Here is a 19,049-nt window from a genome sequence, read left to right as displayed (position 1 = left end):
CATTCAGAGTGCTGGGAGGCACAAAGCCCACCATGCAGATCACTTCAAGTCTGGTGTCATTTGTATCAGTGCTGTGGATGGCTGTGTTCAGCCCTGCAGGATGTAAAGCAAAGCCAGTCAGCTGCAGGCTGTGGACGGAGCCTCAGATGCCTGGACTTTTTATGAATGGAGATTTTATTATTGGAGGGATTTTCTCCATTCACTACTACATGAGTTCAGAACAGAACACCTATACCAGGCTGCCACTACAACCACGGTGCTCTGGGAGGTTTGTGTGAGGGTGGAGTGGATAGCACAGAAAACAGGATTTTACATTAGAAAGATTGTTATGATGTTTAGCACTGCTTCTGCTTCTACATTCATGCACTAGAAGAGTAAGTTAAAGTAAAAACAAGCCAGAAGTTTTGATTTTGCCTAATATTTATTTGTCCTAATGTTTCCACGCAGCATGGATTTCAGGGAGCTGCGCTTCGCCCGTGCTATGGAGTTTACTATTCACGAGATCAACAACAGAACCGATCTCCTGCCGGACATCACGTTGGGCTATCAGATATACGACTCGTGCTCTGCCGTGCCGATGGCAATCAAAGTTGCATTTCAGTTTGCAAATGGCTTAGACCCCGTTTTCAATTACGTTCATTCCTGTTCAAAATCAGTAGCTGCTGCTGTACCAGCTCTCGTAGGAGAGTCTGCATCCACCCCGTCAATTAGCATGGCCAGAATCCTAGGTCTATTTGGAATTCCACAGGTGAATATTTTAGGTTATACCACATCATTTCGTATTTTAAAGTATCGCTATTGTACTAGACATATAGATTGATGATGCTACGAATGATGCTTTATGAATAGCTCCATAGGCATAAAGTCTAATTCATGATGTGGCGGTTAATGCCCAATGTAGTAACACAAAAATTGTAAGCCAAAAGTAAAAAAAAAAAAATCATAGCTAAACGAGAACTGAATCAGGATACTCTAGGAATCTAATTTCCTTCACTGACTGAATTACAGGTGAGTAACTACGCGACGTGTGCGTGTCTGAGCGATAAGAGGGAGTTTCCTACCTTCTTTAGAACCATACCTAGTGACCAACACCAAGCGGCCGCACTGGCGAGAATGGTGAAGTATTTTGGTTGGACATGGATTGGAGCAGTGCGCAGCGACACGGACTACGGAAACAACGGAATGGCAACGTTCCTAAAGGCTGCGCAGAAGGAGGGGATCTGTGTGGAGTACTCCGAGGCCTATTACAGGACACAACCGCGCAGTAAACTGGAGAGAGTGGCAAATGTCATCCGCAAATCTACAGCCCGTGTAATAGTAGCGTTTCTTGCATCTGGCGACATGAAGTGTCTCTTGGATGAATTGGCACGACAACCATCGCCTCCGCTTCAGTGGATAGGCAGCGAGGCCTGGGTCACAGATCCAGACTTTTTGCGCTTTAATATGTGCGCTGGCTCTGTAGGTTTTGGGGTCCCCCGGTCAGTTATCCCGGGTCTCCGTGATTTTCTACTAGACCTCTCTCCAGCACAAGCATCGAAAATTCCCGTGTTAACCGAATTTTGGGAGAGCTCGTTCAGCTGTAGCCTAAAAGGGCGGACAGGCTCCTCAGACTTCCTGCGGGAATGTGACGGCAGTGAGGATATCCGCGCGCTTCAGAACCCATACACAGACACGTCTCAGCTGCGCATCACTAACATGGTGTATAAAGCTACATATGCCATAGCGCATGCCATACATGGTGTTATTTGTAAAGATACACAGTGCAACAAGTCCATTAAATTCACTCCATGGGAGGTATGGAACTACTTTAATGCTGTATTTTTTAAAACCGCCTTTACTAATAAGTCGAAGTCCGTGAGTTGCGTTATTATTGAAATAACATTAGATGTACTTAATATTATTTAATATTATTCATGAATAATGGTATTTTCAGAAGAGGAATAGTAAATTACTCAAATACAAACTGTGGACTACAATTTGAGTGTAAGTTCTCAGAAAGCAAAAATGATTATATATTACTTTTAATTAATGACATTTTGTTACTAATTATTATTTACCCATGCAGTTACTCGGTCAGCTCAAGAGAGTGAACTTCACCACAAAGAATGGATTTCAAGTCAATTTTGACTCAAATGGCAATCCTGCAGCTCTGTATGAGCTCATAAACTGGCAGTTTAAGAAAGATGGCACTTTAAATATTGTGACGGTGGGCTATTATGACTCGTCCAATCCGAGAGGACAGGAGTTCAGAATGAGCAGTGCTATCCACTGGCTAGGAGGACAGTCAGATGTACAGTATAACACACCTTTTACTTAGTACAAAGCATTTTCTGATTAATTGATATTTATGTGTTGGTGAAGGGAAAACACAAAATATCATTCTATGGCACTCGAGCCTGGGTCTCAATTCAGCAAAGGATTTGTATTTGTGTCGTTCTCCAATGCCTTTCCCAGGTTCCAGTGTCTGTGTGCAGTGAGAGCTGTCCTCCAGGCACCAGAAAGGCTGTGCAGAAGGGAAGGCCTGTCTGCTGCTATGACTGTGTACCATGTGCAGAGGGAGAGATCAGTAACAAGACAGGTTGTATATCACCAAACATGTGAATTGAAGGTTTTCTTCCCTTGTTAAAATGAAAACATTAATTTTATGTTTATGTTGAAAACATTAGTTTACATTTTGATTGAGCTAATATTTTTTTTTCATGTCACACAGTAGTGTAGAGGGAGAAATCAGTAAAAAGACAGGTTGCATAATCTCAGTGCACAATGTAGAATGAAGATTTTAACTGTATGGCAGAATATATCCTTGAACACAGACCCTTTCTGTCTTTTTTTAAAATGCATTAAAAGGTTACAGTAACAACTAATTATTAATTTGTCCTATTAACTTTGAAGCAGAATGTGCCAATGCAGGATAGTGTCCTCCTTTAAAAATTCCTTATGAAATCCCCATTAAATTTATTTTTAAAAGATTCCTTCTAAAATAATGAACACAGTTCTTATGCATCGCTATCATGTCCATGGCCACATTAAGCTTAAAGTAGTGATAATGGTAAGGAAACCCTTCCTGAGTATAATAAGGAAACTGAGGAGCCAAATCTCAAAAGGAAAACAGGTTCCCATTGGGCTCACCTACTGTAAAAATAAAATATAAAACGATTTTGCTGGGGAAATACATGTTTTAATTTCTTCAATTGTGCTTTTGTACCATGTGCTGCAAAACATAATATAATATAAAGATTCTGTCCTTTATATAGTTCTGACTTTTCTAATCTTTCAGACTCTTTGGATTGTGTGCACTGCCCTCCTGAGTTCTGGCCAAACACCAAACAAGACAGCTGCCTCCCCAAGCCTGTTGAGTTCCTGTCCTGGGATGACACTCTAGCCATCATTCTGATAGTATTCTCTATCACTGGGGCCTTCATGGCTGTGTGTGTTACTGCTGTCTACTACAAACACAAGACGTCTCCCATCGTCCGAGCCAACAACTCAGAGCTGAGCTTCCTGCTGCTCTTCTCTCTGACTCTGTGTTTCCTCTGTTCACTTACTTTCATTGGTCGGCCCTCTGAGTGGTCCTGTATGCTGCGTCACACAGCGTTTGGGATCACCTTCGTCCTCTGCATCTCCTGTGTTCTGGGGAAAACAATAGTGGTGTTAATGGCCTTCAGGGCTACACTTCCAGGCAGTAATGTTATGAAATGGTTTGGGCCTCCACAACAGAGACTCAGTGTTCTTGCCTTTACTTTAATACAGGTCCTTATATGTCTGGTTTGGTTAAAAATATCACCTCCTTTTCCCTTCAAAAATCTAAAGCACTACAAAGAACAGATAATCTTGGAATGTGACTTAGGTTCAGCTATAGGTTTCTGGGCTGTACTGGGTTACATAGGATTCCTGGCTCTTTTGTGTTTTATTTTGGCTTTTCTAGCACGGAAGCTGCCTGATAACTTTAATGAAGCCAAATTCATCACATTTAGCATGCTTATATTCTGTACAGTTTGGATCACCTTTATTCCATCTTATGTCAGCTCTCCTGGAAAATTCACAGTAGCTGTGGAGATATTTGCCATTCTGGCCTCAAGCTTTGGTTTGATTATTTGTATTTTTGCTCCAAAATGTTTCATAATTGTGTTTAGGCCAGAGCAGAATACCAAGAAACACCTTATGGGTAAAGTGCCATCTAAACCTTCATATGAATAGAACAGGTAACATGGTAACATAAGGTAACATGAAGATCCAACATCTTTTAAATGCAAGTATAGTTGCATTTGCAGTCTCTCTCTAACCCTTTTTTCTCTAGTATCTTATTTTATCCTTATTTTATCACAAGCTTTGAGTTTATTTCCGTATTAAATGATCTTCATGTAAAAATGTTTTTTTCATCTCCATGTGATGTTCAGAAATTTAAATGTATAATTAATTTATGAGAATTGCATGAGCATCACTGATATTTAAAATGTATTTATTAAAGTTTGTTTAAGTAAAGCATTAAAATAGTTTCTGCCTGCTTATCATGGATGGTTTAAACAAATCTATGAGACAAAAAGTAGCCTGTGTATTTGACATGACTAGTCACTTCACTGGACAACATATGTACTGAACTATATGTATTGAAATATTATTTAAATTAAAATTTGAAGAATGTCTCAAATAGGCATTTAATTTTTAGATGTGTCTATAATTACTGAGTTTGTATCTCAGAATTTGAACGTTTACTACATCAATATGAATGCAATGCATTACTTCATATGGTCTAAAAATATAAAGTGGAGGCAGATGCATACACTGAGAAGAACGAGATTTATTAGGAGCAAATCCAAAATTAGAGTCATTAGATCTGTCCAGGGTCAATGAGCCAACATGGAGGGTCCAGGAAAACATGGCAAACAAAAACATACAAAAACACAATGAAAACAGCTGCAGTAAGAGACAACTACACAAACAGGCTAAGAAATATGGGCAGAGCAAAGACAACAATAAAGGTTTAGAACAACAATTTACAGCAAAAATAGCGGCATAGATTCACAATGACCAGCAAACTAGGACAGAAAATAGAGTGTATATATACACACAGGGTAATGAGGACTAACAAACCGTTGATACAAATGAGAAAGCAAAAACCAAAACAAAGGACTGGAACAGGAACGGAGAAAATTAAACACTGATGCAAGACAGGGAAAAACATGGAGACAGGAACGCTAGGAGGAGCCAACCGTGACAAAACTAGCCAAACTACATCAGTTTAACGGACAAGAAGAGCTCTACCATCCCTCCACCATGGTGCAAAACACATCTACAATACACCATTCTAATTCAGACACCTCCATGTTTGTTGTGACTTTATACAATTTTAAATCAAAATAACCTTGGACTTCACCAGTGCAATAAATAAAGGCAATACATCCTGATATTCTGTCATGAGTTTTGCATGACCTAGACTAAAGTTAAACATTTGCCACACTCCATAAATGTGACGGCCTGAGTGTCGCACGGTGCGGAGCAGGACACACAGACTCTCTCGACTTTGACAAACATTTATTGACATACAACCTATATGACAATGTTGGCACTCACACAACATTAACAGTGAACATGAATACACAACACTAACAACGATGACCAAAACATTGACAGAGGCTATATAAACTAACAGTGGCTACACAAACAATTACTAATGATGATGCACACACCAACAGGGGTTTAAATACAGATGCCCAACACTAAACCCTGTGCAGCTGTGCCATCAAGGAGGCCTTGGTCACAAATAAGACAAATGTGAATCCCTCTGCATGCGGCGGGCCATACCACATGACTGTTGGGGAGGGGGGGGGAGCATTCCATGCCAATAAACAAATATGCCAAACAGCAGTTTAAGCCTCCCACATTCTAACAAAACATTGAAAACGGTTTTCCTGAGCCTACAAAAACATTTGGATTGATAACAGCCCTCTAATTTAGGACAGATTTAATAAGAACTTGAACACAGCATGTATATAAAACCTTACCAGGCACACTGAGGAGATCTAAATCTTGAGGTCCATTAAGGTCCACTAATAACCCCGACATACCCCTTAAATCTGGAGTAAATCCAGTCCTTGGGAATCAGTCCTCTCTTTTGGGCACTACACTGTCACTAGTGTATTCCTGCAAAAGGGACTATTATTTTTATTTCAGACATTTTTTCCACAGATTTATGATAGCTGTGATATAATGGATGGAGATCTGGTCTAGCAATGAGGCTATGGCCTGGGCATCAGCCAAGCCTGGTCCATCCACTTGCACCACCAACACAGTAGTCTGGACTGTCTCTAACCTACGGTACAGGCTAGGATATGTTCTATGAGTAGATGTCAACGCACTTTTGTAAGTCACTTTGGATAAAGAGTGTCTGCTAAATATAATGTATAAATAAAATGCAATGTAAGTCGACTGGACAAACTAATCAGAAAGCTTGGGCAGGTTATTGGGACTGACATGGACTTCCTCTAATTGGTTGTGAATCTTGACACAACTGCTGCTAATCATGGACAATTCCTCCCATCCTCTCTCCATGATTACTTATGAACCTACAGAGCTGTCAGGATCTGTTCCTCTCTGGCATTGTGTTTCCCATGCCAATGCCTCTTTTTGCTTTGTTTCAGTTTGGAGCTTTCACATGTTTTCTGTTTTCTTCCTGGTTTTATTCTCCATTTGCTTCCATGTTTTGGTTTAGTTACACTCTGTCTCCTTCCGCACTCTGCTCTTTCTCCTATGTCTGTTTGGTGACTGTCCCGGTTGAAACCTCAATTTCTAGGTGTGCTCCTGCTTTGTGTCTGCTCCATTCTTCATGTCTCCTGTGTCCACTCCCATTTCTACTCCTGTATCTGCCCCTGTCGTTGCCCCAGTTTCTGTATCTGTTCAGTCTTTTGTCTTTCTTGTGTCCATCCCTGGATCAGCTCTTGTGTCTGCTCCCACTGTTGCCCAGGTCTCTGCTTTATTCCTGTGTCTGATTCCATTCCTTCCTCTGTGCCCTTGGCTTCTACCCCATCATCTGTCCCTGGCTTTGTTCTTGTGTCTATTTCTGCAGTTGTCCCAATGTCTATTTTGAGCAGTCTTCAGCTGGGCTGGAGTCCCACCCGTCTGTGGGGGATTGCCCCTCACTGATTTGGGAGGTGGTGACTTCCGTGCACCAATTTCAGGAGGCGCACCAGTTACATTGGCTGACTCTGGGGTGAGTACTGGTGTCGCGTCCCCCTTGTTTCTACGAGGCTTAGGTATGGGTGCACGAGTTCCAGGGCTGTATGCCCTAGTAGAGGGAGTGCCAGTTCTCATAGTCCTTCTGGTCTCCATAGGACCCAGCGGAGCCCACCTCCAAGTGCCGGTTCTCGTAGTCCGGCTGGTCTCCGTAGGACTCAGCAGAGTCCGACCCCGGACCATGTACAGGGTCCCCCCAAAATCATCCAGTGGGTTCCTCCCCCATTGTGGACCCATAGAGCGAGGCAAGCATGAGCGAATGGAGGACGGGAGGAGTCCACGGAGTCCGACTCTGAGGACTGGAAATCATTATACCAGCCCCGGTAGCCAGACATGGTTCTCCACTCCCCTGCTTCCGCACCCTCACCTGGACCACACTCACCTGGACCATTCTCCCCTATTGTGGGAATCAGAAGGGTGCCCATGAACATGGGGGGCTTCCCTGCAAGGGCTGTGGGAAGGTGTTTACTTCCCTTCTTTCCATTCCTCTTTTTATTTCTCATCCCAGACATCCTTCGGTGGTCGATGTTTCTGTAACGGTGAGGAGTTATAGCAGGATGCAGGGACGAGTCACGTAAAACTTAACCATACGACACAACACAACTCTATACAACTCAACACAATGAAGACATAGCATGCAGGCTATCGGTTAAACATTGACAATATTCACATTTAGACAAAAGACTTATATACACACACTCTAATGATACAGAAGGAAGCAGATGTGAAACATAAGGAGGGCGTGGTCATACAGACAAACACATGCACACACACACACAGGGAGACGTTTCGAAGGAGTGGCTGTACCGTGACAGTTCTCCATCACTGGGACCTTCATGGCTTTGTGTGTTACTGTTGTAATCTACAAACACAGGACGTCTCCCATCGTCCAAGCCAACAACTCAGAGCTGAACTTCCTGCTGCTTTTCTCTAGGATTCTGTGTTTCCTCTGTTCACTTACCTTCATTGGTCGGCCCTCTGAGTGGTCCTGTATGCCGTGTCACATGGTGTTTGGGATCACTTTCGTCCTCTGCATCTCCTGTGTTCTGGGGAAAACAATAGTGGTGTTAATGGCCTTCAGGTCTACACTTCCAGGCAGTAAATTCATGAAACGGTTTGGGCCTATACAGCAGAGACTCAGTGTTCTTTCTTTCAGTCTCATACAGGTCATTATTTGTGTGCTTTGGTTAACAATTTCCATTCATTTCTCCTTCAAAAGTTTAAAGCACTAGAAGGACAAGATCATCTTGGAATGTGGTTTAGGTTCAGGTGTAGTTTTCAGGGCTGTACTGGATTATATTTGGTTCCTGGCTGTTTTCTGTTTTAATCTGGCTTTTCTAGCATGAAATTTGTCTGATAACTTTAATGAATCCAAATTCATAATATTATTTCATTACTTATTAAACAAGTCACACACCCCATTAAACAAGTTATAGTGCAAGCTCACATCACTGTTTTCTGAGACATTTGGAAACCAAATGTATTCACTACATCTACAGATGCTGTACTGTAGTTTTCTGTGATATGTAGTAATACTTTGCCTGCTTTTTAATAGATGTGTAACTCTTTATTGCCCCCTGCCTGTTGGTTATGGGTGGCAATAAACACATGCAGGGTCAGCCGCTACCCACCGTTCAGGTAGGCTGTCCTGTCTGCTTTGTCTCAGCTTGGTAGTCACAATGAAATGGTAAAGAGCCAGATCTAATTAACTCCTTTAATTAGCTGCTCTTGTACACAAATTAATGTTACAAGGACAAGTGGTGATGTATAAAAAAGGCTGTTATACCTACGGTGACCTAGAGTTAAAGTTATAGCAGCATGGGCATGTATTTACTGTAATGATACAGTAAAGAATGATACTGTAAATAAAACACGTACTGGCATAACATAATCAGGACACAATATGGTAGCTGTAATTAAATTACTGATACATGTAAAAATATGGTGATTACTAGCAGGACTGCATGTAAAAGTATGGTGATTACTACCAAGAGTATATTACAGCTAAATGGAAAAATCCATGCAAAAGTCTGTGGGCCATAGCCAAAACCTTTTCTTCTCCACCAAGTACTACACAGTTTATAATTGGAGTACTTCAGCAAATTCTTTAATATAGATGATTCCATTGTGGAAACATGGTTTGAATCAGTTTATTGTTCCAACGCACCAAAGGTTTGGTACAAAGAACTTTGTTTTCACTGATATCAAAATATTATATTTCCATCCATAATGTTTAATCTCATGGAGCCTAGAAATTTGACAAGATTGGGCATTCTGCCACAAAAGGCCTCGTAAACAATGCTGGACTGCTGGAGAAAGGACGGCTGCTGAGCTCATGAGTCTGCACCGACCATGGAAGCTTGTTCATAGACATACTGGCTGGGATTAGTCCAAACTCACTGTTATTTAATGTCTTAAAATAATCCAAAAATAACAAACAGTAATTAGATTAGGTTACTTTAATACAGTAATAATTTGGATTAGATTATCGATACATTATTTTAACAGGTCATCAGTAATTTGTAACAGAAAACATTTTTAAAGTAACCCATACAACCCTGCTATACACCAGAAAGACCCACAACAAAAAGGTATGGTCATAATCAGGAGTAATACTGAATACATAACCACACCTCCTGTGGCCAATACAAACCCAATGTATTTGCAAAGCTCAAGGGAACATAGCTATTTAAACCAGTGTAAAGCAGCCATCTAGACATTCATAGTGCTGGGAGGCACAAAGCCCACCATGCAGATCACTTCAAGTCTGGTGTCATTTGTATCAGTGCTGTGGATGGCTGTGTTCAACCCTGCAGGATGTAAAGCAAAGCCAGTCAGCTGCAGGCTGTGGACTGAACCTCAGATGCCTGGGCTTTTTATGAATGGAGATTTTATTATTGGAGGGATTTTCTCTATTCACTACTACATGAGTTCAGAACAGAACACCTATACCAGGCTGCCACGACAACCACGGTGCTCTGGGAGGTTTGTGTGAGGGTGGAGTGGATAGCACAGAAAACAGGATTTTACATTAAAAAGATTATGTTGAAATGATGTTTACCACTGCTTCTGCTTCAACAGTCATGTGATAGTAAGCTAAAGTAAAAACAAACCACAAGTTTTGATTTTGCCTAATATTTATTTGTCCTACTGTTTCCACGCAGCATGGATTTCAGGGAGCTGCGCTTCGCCCGTGCTATGGAGTTTACTATCCACGAGATCAACAACAGAACCGATCTCCTGCCGGACATCACGTTGGGCTATCAGATATACGACTCGTGCTCTGCCGTGCCGATGGCAATCAAAGTTGCATTTCAGTTTGCAAATGGCTTAGTCCCCATTTTCAATTACGTTAATTCCTGTTCAAAATCAGTAGCTGCTGCTGTACCAGCTCTCGTAGGAGAGTCTGCATCCACCCCGTCAATTAGCATGGCCAGAATCCTAGGTCTATTTGGAATTCCACAGGTGAATATTATAGGTTATACCACATCATTTCGTATTTTTACGAGACACAGAGCTTCGGAATGATGCTTTATAAATAGCTACATAGGCATAAAGTGTAATGCATGATGTAGAGGTTAAATGCGCAATGTAGTAACATAAAAACTGCAAGTCAAAAGTAAACGCTAGTAAAAATCATAGCTAAACGAGAACTGAATCAGGCTACTCAAGTAATCTAATTTCCTTCACTGACTAATTTACAGGTGAGTAACTACGCAACATGCGCGTGCCTGAGCGATAAACGGCAGTTTCCTGCCTTCTTTAGGACGGTACCTAGTGACGAACACCAAGCTGCTGCACTGGCGAGAATGGTGAAGTTTTTCGGCTGGACATGGATTGGAGCAGTGCGCAGCGACTCAGACTACGGAAATAATGGAATGGCAGCGTTCCTAAAGACTGCGCAGGAGGAGGGGATCTGTGTGGAGTACTCCGAGGCCTACTACAGAACACAACCGCGCAGTAAACTGGAGAGAGTGGCAAATGTCATCCGCAAATCTACGGCACGGGTAATAGTAGCGTTTCTTGCATCAGGCGACATGAAGTTTCTCTTGGAAGAATTAGCACGGCAGCCACCGCCTCCGCTTCAGTGGATAGGCAGCGAAACGTGGATAATAGAGACAGAGTTTCTGCGGTATAACATGTGTGCTGGCGCAATAGGCTTTGGGATTCCCCGATCAGTGATCCCAGGTCTTCCTGAGTTTCTTCTAGACCTCTCTCCAGAACAAGCCTTGCAATCGCCCCTTCTAATGGAATTTTGGGAGAGATCGTTCAGCTGTAGCCTAAAAGGGCGGACAGGCTCCTCAGAGTTCCTGCGAGAATGTGACGGCAGTGAGGACATCCGCGCGCTACAGAACCCATACACAGACACGTCTCAGCTGCGCGTAACTAACATGGTGTATAAAGCTACATATGCCATAGCGCATGCTATACATGGTGTTATTTGTAGTGGCACGCAGTGCGACAAGACCCTTAAATTCGCACCGTGGCAGGTACATAATTGCTTAAAACAAGTTTCAAACTCGCATCTTGCGTTATGTTTTTGTTTTTTTATGCTTGTATATTTTAATACGTTTATATAAATATTTATGAATGTCTAAGAATGACACTTATTAATGTATGTCAGAACTAACTTTGAACTACAGGTGAGTCCATTTGTCTATAGTGGAATTCACCCAGTGTCATGACCCTTCATTAGGTTGTATCTACCACTGCAGATACTTAACCGGCTCAAGAGAGTGAACTTCACCACAAAGAATGGTTATCAGGTCAGCTTTGATTCCAATGGAGATCCTGTAGCTGTCTATGAGCTCATAAACTGGCAGTTTAAGAAAGATGGTGCTTTGAATTTTGTGCCAGTCGGCTACTATGACTCATCCAAACCAAGAGGACAGGAGTTCAGAATGAACAGTGCTATCAGCTGGGTGGGAGGACAGACAGAGGTACAGTATAACACACACTGTACATACCAGACAGAGGTGCAGTATAACACACTGCGTTTAGCCTGTGGTTCTTAAACTCAAGGTCTGGGTGAAATATTCCACTGTTTAGGGTTTTCCTTGCTTTTCTTCACCTGATTTAATTGTTACATTAATCACTTACTTTATTTAGATGTGTCAGAGTAGAGAAAAGACAATATTATGCAGTTGTCACCTTCCAGTACTAGAGATTGTTTCTCTGACTTTCCCAGGTTCCAGTGTCTGTGTGCAGTGAGAGCTGTCCTCCAGGCACCAGGAAGGCTGTGCAGAAGGGAAGGCCTGTCTGCTGCTATGACTGTATACCATGTGCAGAGGGAGAGATCAGTAACAAGACAGGTTGTGTATCACAGAGCATAATGTGGAATGAAGGTTTTACAAGACTTGCCTATTGCCTTGATTCCCTGTTTACAGAGTAAAGATATTCGTCAATGCTCATTGAATAAAACTCATCAGTGGACTTGGTCCATTCAGCGTTAATTTATTTCCCAGTGTCTGAATTTATACTGACTTCTGTAATGCAGCAGTTGATTCTAACAGTATAGCATCTACCTTTAATATTACTGATGTCATAAAGTTATCAGGAAAAATGGTCTAAAAAGAAACTTGTTCAATGTTGAAATCTTTCTGAATATTCTCAGCTAAATAGAGCTTTAACTTTTTCATCTTTTAGACTCTCTGGATTGTTTACGCTGCTCTGCTGAGCTCTGGCCTAACACCAAGAGAGACAGCTGCCTGCCCAAGTCTATTGAGTTCCTGTCCTGGGATGACACTTTGGGCATCATCCTGACAGTGTTCTCCGTCACTGGGGCATTCATAGCTGTGTGTGTTACTGCTGTCTTCTACAAACACAGGGCGTCTCCCATTGTCCGAGCCAACAACTCAGAGTTGAGCTTCCTGCTGCTCTTCTCTCTGACTCTGTGTTTCCTCTGTTCACTTACTTTCATTGGTCGGCCCTCTGAGTGGTCCTGTATGCTGCGCCACACAGTGTTTGGGATCACCTTCGTCCTCTGCATCTCCTGTGTTCTGGGGAAAACAATAGTGGTGTTAATGGCCTTCAGGGCTACACTTCCAGGCAGTAATGTCATGAAATGGTTTGGGCTTCCACAGCAGAGACTCAGTGTTCTTGCTTTTACTCTCATACAGGTCATTATTTGTGTTCTTTGGCTAACAATTTCCCCCCCTTTCCCCTTCAAAAATGTAAAGCACTACAAGGACAAGATCATCTTGGAATGTGGTTTAGGTTCAGATGTAGGTTTCTGGGCTGTACTGGGTTATATTGGGTTCCTGGCTGTTTTGTGTTTTATTTTGGCTTTTCTAGCACGGAAGTTGCCTGATAACTTTAATGAAGCCAAATTCATCACATTCAGCATGCTCATATTCTGTGCAGTTTGGATCACCTTTATTCCAGCTTATGTCAGCTCTCCTGGAAAATTCACTGTAGCTGTGGAGATATTTGCTATTCTGGCCTCAAGCTTTGGTTTGATTATTTGTATTTTTGCTCCCAAGTGTTTCATAATTGTGTTTAGGCCAGAGCAGAATACCAAGAAACACCTTATGGGTAAAGTTCCCTCTAAAGCTCTTTAAGACCCTCACTTAAATAGGAGGCAATATAAATATCCAGAAACTTCTATAAAATCTGACTGGTTATGATAAAGCTTACATGTATATAATACATCATCCTTACATATAAACATTTAATATAAACTTTTTTTATAATTAATAATAATATATAATTATAGTAAATAATTATGTATCTGTGAATATGTATAGTGTTAGCAAGCATAATAAGTTGCAACATTGCTGATAATAACGTAGAATATTTGGTAAATCTAGTAAGTGTCCTATTAGATGATATTATCTATAACTTTTTTTCTTTAAAAAAAAGGTTTTTGCTGAATTCAAGCATTCAGTGTTTGCAGTTCATGAAATTTCTGCTATTATATGTCTGGACATATTTCTGTGTGAGACTTAATGATAAATAAATACATGCATACTTTTATCCATTATGTTTATTGTTATTGCCCTGATTTTTAATAGGTCATATGTATGATTACAGGAGTAATGGGGGTTTTGGACTCAGACTGTCATTGTTCATAAAATAAATAACATTGCCTATTAACTTGTATGTATTACATAGGCATACATTTTTATTACATTTAAACATTTATAATGTATAATGAACAATTAAAAGGAATGACATAATGGTGTATAAAATGTGCTATTAACAGCATGTCTTGACTGGCTAGTTCATTTTGAAGCTTTCCCAGTCATTCCTTTCTTGGTATTAAGTTCAGGCCTCAAAAGAATAATGTAACATTTAGGAATAAATATACAAAGCAGCAGTCCGAAAGCAGAGGCCAGGATGGCAAAGATCTCCACTGCCACTGTGTATTTCCCTGGGCTGCTGTTGTAGGCTGGGATGAATGAGATCCACACAGCGAAAAATATCAGCATACTGAAAGTGATGAGCTTGGCCTCATTAAATGTATCCGGAAGCTTCCGACCCAAAAAGGCCAGGACAAAGCAAACAGAGGATAAAAGTCCGATATAACCCAGGACCATGTAGAAACCTAAAGGCCAGACATCCTTACACTCCAGCACGATCCTTCCATCCTGGTATGACGTGTTCTTATAGAGATAAGGAGGTGCTAATGCCAGCCAAGCTATGCATAGGACTGCCTGGCCTGCAGTGCATGCTACAATGAAGGCCCTCTGCTGAGGAGGGCCGAAGCGTTTCAGTGAAGTGGCCCCTGGAATGTTGGCATGGAAGGCCAGCAGCACCACAATGGTCTTGACCAGGATGCAGGAGATGCATAGGACGAAGCTGATCCCAAACGCCACTTGCCGGACCTGGCAGGCCCACAGTGATGGGCGGCCCACGAACACCAGTGAGCACAGGAAGCAGAGTTTGAGTGAAAGCAGGAGCAGGAAACTCAGCTCTGAATTGTTGGCTTTGACAATAGGCGTGGCTCGGAAGAGGAAGAAGATTATTGAGACAGCACTCGCCGCAGCTACTCCAAGGAGTGAGAGGGTAACCAAGATAATACCCATGATCTCCTGAAAGGAAAGGAACTCCTCTATACCAGCAACACATGCCACCCGCTCATTATTGGACCAGTAGTACAGAGGACACTTGATACATTCTGTGGCTCCTGAGCAAAACATGAACAGATGTTCCTGAGTGATCTCTCTTTGATATATCACTCTGAGTATACATATATTTAATATATGTGCATCATGACAATTAAAAATGTATTCACAAAGAGACCCTTAGAAAATTAATGTAGAACCATGAATGTACAGAGAAAATTACAGAGAAAACATAAGAAAAACATTTATGGATAAATACTCCCAAACACTTACAAACATCAAAATATCTGATCAAATCTGAGACACATGAAATGACTGTTATGTACAGTGTTTACTCATGTTTACCTGAGGTGTTGGTGAACTCCCCCTCAGCACAGGGCAGGCAGTCCATACAGCAGAGGGGCTGACTTGGCCTTGGGGACTGCCGAGTCCCTGGAGGACATGGTGATGAGCACAGAGACACAGGAACCTGCACACAGAGAGACCCTGAAAACAGCTTGGAAAATTTCAGGAACAATGATCTTTACTATGATTAATTATCAGAATCCCAAAATGTGAATTAAAGCCTATCAAAATATTCTTGGAAGATGGTCTATTGCACACATTTCCTTTAAGCTAATGGTTGTATCAATGTATTTTATCAACCAAAGGTCTGGTGTCCTTTCTTTGCTTCTTTAACTTCACAGTGGAGCTATGAGGCTAATGTAACCCTAGCTGATCAACTAAACATGCTTCAGCTGATCAACTACACCAAACATGCTTCAGCTGATCAAATATACCAAGCATGCTTCAACTGATCAAATACAACAAATATGCCTTAGTTGACTGACTGCATTTGGTTTATTATTATTTACTATTACAATTTCCATCCACCTGTAGAAATACATCTGTACCTTACTTAGCTCTGGTGCTTTAAATGGACTTAAACTAAAAGTAAATTAATTTAGTGTTCCCTTTTTGTCCTACACTGCAGTAAACCCTGTTGCTACCTACTCCAGACTAACCTGATTCTGCCCTCCTGTCCACTCCATCAAGTTTTTGTCCATTACAAGCTGTTGCCCTGGAGGGGCAGAACCATCATATGCCCCCACTCTCTGGAACCGGATCCCCCCACGGACATTTCTCTGCCAGTTGATGATGTCATACAGGGGAACTGGCTCACCGTTATGGTCAAAATACACCTTTTCCCCAAACTGGTTGGTGAAATTCACTTTCCTTAGGTGACGAAGCAACTATTAGAATTAATATTGTGACAGGCAGAATAATTGACAGTACACAATGTCGATAGCAATTGATATACAAAACAAAACAAAAAAGCCCATAAAATATTCCACCAAAAAATGTTCTATTACCTGTTCAGATGTGAACTGTGAATCATTGTTACAACCTCTCTGATCTGATTGTTGTCCCATAGGTGTACACTGTAGCAGGAGGTGCAGGGCATGGCCAATGGCATATACTCCCTTATACACATTATAGGAAACCCGCACTGGATACACACTTGTGTAGCTGCTCTCAACCTGCTCCAGGTCCTCCAGACCAGTACAGAGTGGCCTCTCCAACCTCTCACCATCTCCATAAGGCAGCCTGCAGTTAAACTGCTCCTCCCAGAACAGGTTAGAGAAGACAGAACCTGAGTTAGGGGAGGGTCTCACTCTCAGGAGGAACTCAGCCAGCCCAGAGATGTTGGCACCCCTGAAGGAAAACCCCAGTGTTCCAGCCAGCACATGCTGGAACTCTGGAGCTGTGAGGACTCTGGCAGTCACCCAGGCTTCACTGGCCACCCACTGCCAGCCAGTCAGGTTCCTCCGTGCTACCTCAGACAGCAGCCCCATCAGCTGGCCTTCCGTGGCAAACACCACCACCACCCGAGCTGTGGAGGCCTCCAGGGCATCGGCAATGGCGCTGATCTGTGCCAGGGTGGGAACCTTGGGGATGGTGCAGTGGAAAGCCACGCAGCCACCCCATTCCTTCAGCTGCTCGGTGAAGGCTTGGATGCCATAGCGGCTATAGTCATCCTCTGTGCCCATCGTGCCCACCCAGCGCCAGTCAAAATGCACCATCAGCTGCACAAGTGCACGCACCTGGAAGACATCGCTTGGAACAGTACGCAGGAAAGAGGGGTACACCCGCTTATCAGTCAGACATGTGCAAGTTGCAAAGTAGCTGATCTGTGAGAAGTAAATAAGGAAACAGAGAAACAAATATTCATTAAATAAATAGAATTAATTAATAAACAACTGAAATGAAATTGTAAGCATATGTAGGAATGTTTAAAGTATAGTTGGACCTAGTGAAACTAAATGTACAAAACTGACAAAAAATGTCTGGATTAACAAAATATTTACTTATTTTTAAATAAATATACTTTACAATTTGTATAGTATCCCATATTAAACCCTCAAAGTTCTTGCAAACTAAATAAGAGTGAGCAGTATTTGATTAAATGGGCTCTTAGTAGTAGCCAATAACACATATACTTTTTAAAGTATAACTTTACATATACATTTCTCCATATGTGTTTTCTAAATGAGGGACATTATATATAGAAAGGCTTATTCCAGATAATAAAATGTCTTATTGTTAACAGTATTTCAGAAGTACAACAGCTCGAGCTTTAATTGAACAGGTGGAGGATTTTATAGTTATACATTTAGTTAAAATTGACACCTTTAGGCAAAAGGTCAAAGAGTCAAAAAAGAAAAGTAAAAGGGTCAGAGGAGCCTGTCAGGCTCTTAATGTCATGATGCCACCACATCAACTACAAGAGAGGCTTTTCTATGCCATACAAGTTCTTTTGTTAAAAACCTGACATCCCACATTATTCATAAGTGTTACAAAAATTCAGATTGTCATTGCAATAATGTCAGAGTGTTATAAGGGCATGAAACCGTTTTCTCCTCAGTATTCTTATCATAAACCCATGACAGTAATATTGATGATGTCCTTATTGTGTGCACATACAGCCTCTGAAAATTAGAATGCTATCTGAGAGCAAAAGTAATTACATGATTTAATCAATGAATCATTACACATTTGAAGCTCCGAGAAATTGAATTACACATGAAATGAGCCAGAATTAAGAAAGACAACAAGTGAAATCTCCATTAGGATAATGTGACTGACTTAATTCTCATGATTCTGCCTTAAATTTCAGGGGCTGAAAAGCCAACACTATTCAAACCAGCTCTACTTTGTAACTTCTGCATTGCTGGTAGTATAACCCTCTTTGTAACAACCATATTAATGACCAAGACTATGCTTACCAGTGGGATCTCAAATGGCCCCAATGTGTGGGCTACCGCTCTGGTTGGTGTAGATGACGCCAGGCCGATAACAGCTGGGACTGGAGCTCTGGAGAGGCAGTGGGGGTTACTGCTTGCAGACCCCTCTCTCTGTGTGGAAGAGGAACCATTGATCAGAGAGAACATGCTCTGCAGACTGGTGTGGACGTGATCACAGCTGTCCAGAATCCGATAACCCAGCTTCACCCCTGGCAAAAGGCTGGGGTTCCTGTTAATCTCCTCAATGGCAAACACCATAGTCATGAACCAGCGAAAGGCCCTCAGGTCAAACCTGAAGAGTGGCAAATAGAGAGAGAGAGAGAGAGAGAGAGAGAGAGAGAGAGAGAGAGAGAGAGAGAGAGAGAGAGAGAGAAAGAGAGAGAGAGAGAGAGTGAGAGTTGTCTAAGGGGGTAAAGGAGAACCCTTGCGCTGTGGTGAGAAGGCTATAATTGATGAGGGAAAAGTGATG

At 41.8% G+C, this 19,049-nt stretch overlaps 3 protein-coding genes across 3 annotated transcripts; 2 read left to right on the top strand and 1 right to left on the bottom strand.

The window, feature by feature from the left end:
- The first annotated feature begins 74 nt into the window (after positions 1–74).
- On the top strand, positions 75–4,629 carry LOC113568082 (extracellular calcium-sensing receptor-like). Its single transcript, XM_026996257.3, has 6 exons — positions 75–268; positions 448–748; positions 1,009–1,794; positions 2,066–2,290; positions 2,455–2,578; positions 3,278–4,629. Exons 1-6 carry the CDS (start codon positions 78–80, stop codon positions 4,195–4,197), a joined length of 2,547 nt encoding a protein of 848 aa, XP_026852058.3. The 5' UTR covers positions 75–77; the 3' UTR covers positions 4,198–4,629.
- A 5,454-nt stretch (positions 4,630–10,083) lies between these two features.
- On the top strand, positions 10,084–14,204 carry LOC113568079 (extracellular calcium-sensing receptor-like). The gene is made up of 6 exons (XM_026996254.3): positions 10,084–10,215; positions 10,395–10,695; positions 10,935–11,720; positions 11,946–12,170; positions 12,419–12,542; positions 12,877–14,204. Exons 1-6 carry the CDS (start codon positions 10,094–10,096, stop codon positions 13,788–13,790), a joined length of 2,472 nt encoding a protein of 823 aa, XP_026852055.3. The 5' UTR covers positions 10,084–10,093; the 3' UTR covers positions 13,791–14,204.
- A 216-nt stretch (positions 14,205–14,420) lies between these two features.
- olfcu1 (olfactory receptor C family, u1) lies at positions 14,421–18,838 on the bottom strand. Its single transcript, XM_026996255.3, has 5 exons — positions 18,563–18,838; positions 16,649–17,467; positions 16,301–16,528; positions 15,642–15,765; positions 14,421–15,358 (listed from the first exon to the last, which is right to left on the bottom strand). The coding sequence occupies exons 1-5, from the start codon at positions 18,836–18,838 to the stop codon at positions 14,454–14,456; spliced, it is 2,352 nt and encodes a 783-aa protein (XP_026852056.2). The 3' UTR covers positions 14,421–14,453.
- Between the last annotated feature and the right edge of the window lie 211 nt (positions 18,839–19,049).

Source organism: Electrophorus electricus, chromosome 6, assembly GCF_041902795.1.
Source record: "Electrophorus electricus isolate QZ-2024a chromosome 6, ASM4190279v1, whole genome shotgun sequence".
NCBI lineage: Eukaryota > Metazoa > Chordata > Actinopteri > Gymnotiformes > Gymnotidae > Electrophorus > Electrophorus electricus.
This window is presented reverse-complemented; position numbering and strand designations above follow the sequence as displayed.

Coding starts and splice junctions, on each gene's coding strand:
- LOC113568082 (XM_026996257.3), top strand. CDS start 78: ATGGCTGTGTTCAGCCCTGCAGGATGTAAAGCAAAGCCAGTCAGCTGC. Junction 269..447: donor CAACCACGGTGCTCTGGGAG/GTTTGTGTGAGG, acceptor GTTTCCACGCAG/CATGGATTTCAGGGAGCTGC. Junction 749..1,008: donor GTCTATTTGGAATTCCACAG/GTGAATATTTTA, acceptor ACTGAATTACAG/GTGAGTAACTACGCGACGTG.
- LOC113568079 (XM_026996254.3), top strand. CDS start 10,094: ATGCCTGGGCTTTTTATGAATGGAGATTTTATTATTGGAGGGATTTTC. Junction 11,721..11,945: donor TTAAATTCGCACCGTGGCAG/GTACATAATTGC, acceptor CTACCACTGCAG/ATACTTAACCGGCTCAAGAG. Junction 12,171..12,418: donor GGGTGGGAGGACAGACAGAG/GTACAGTATAAC, acceptor TGACTTTCCCAG/GTTCCAGTGTCTGTGTGCAG.
- olfcu1 (XM_026996255.3), bottom strand. CDS start 18,838: ATGGTGTTTGCCATTGAGGAGATTAACAGGAACCCCAGCCTTTTGCCA. Junction 17,468..18,562: donor GGCCATTTGAGATCCCACTG/GTAAGCATAGTC, acceptor TACTTCTCACAG/ATCAGCTACTTTGCAACTTG. Junction 16,529..16,648: donor CACAGTTCACATCTGAACAG/GTAATAGAACAT, acceptor TAATTCTAATAG/TTGCTTCGTCACCTAAGGAA.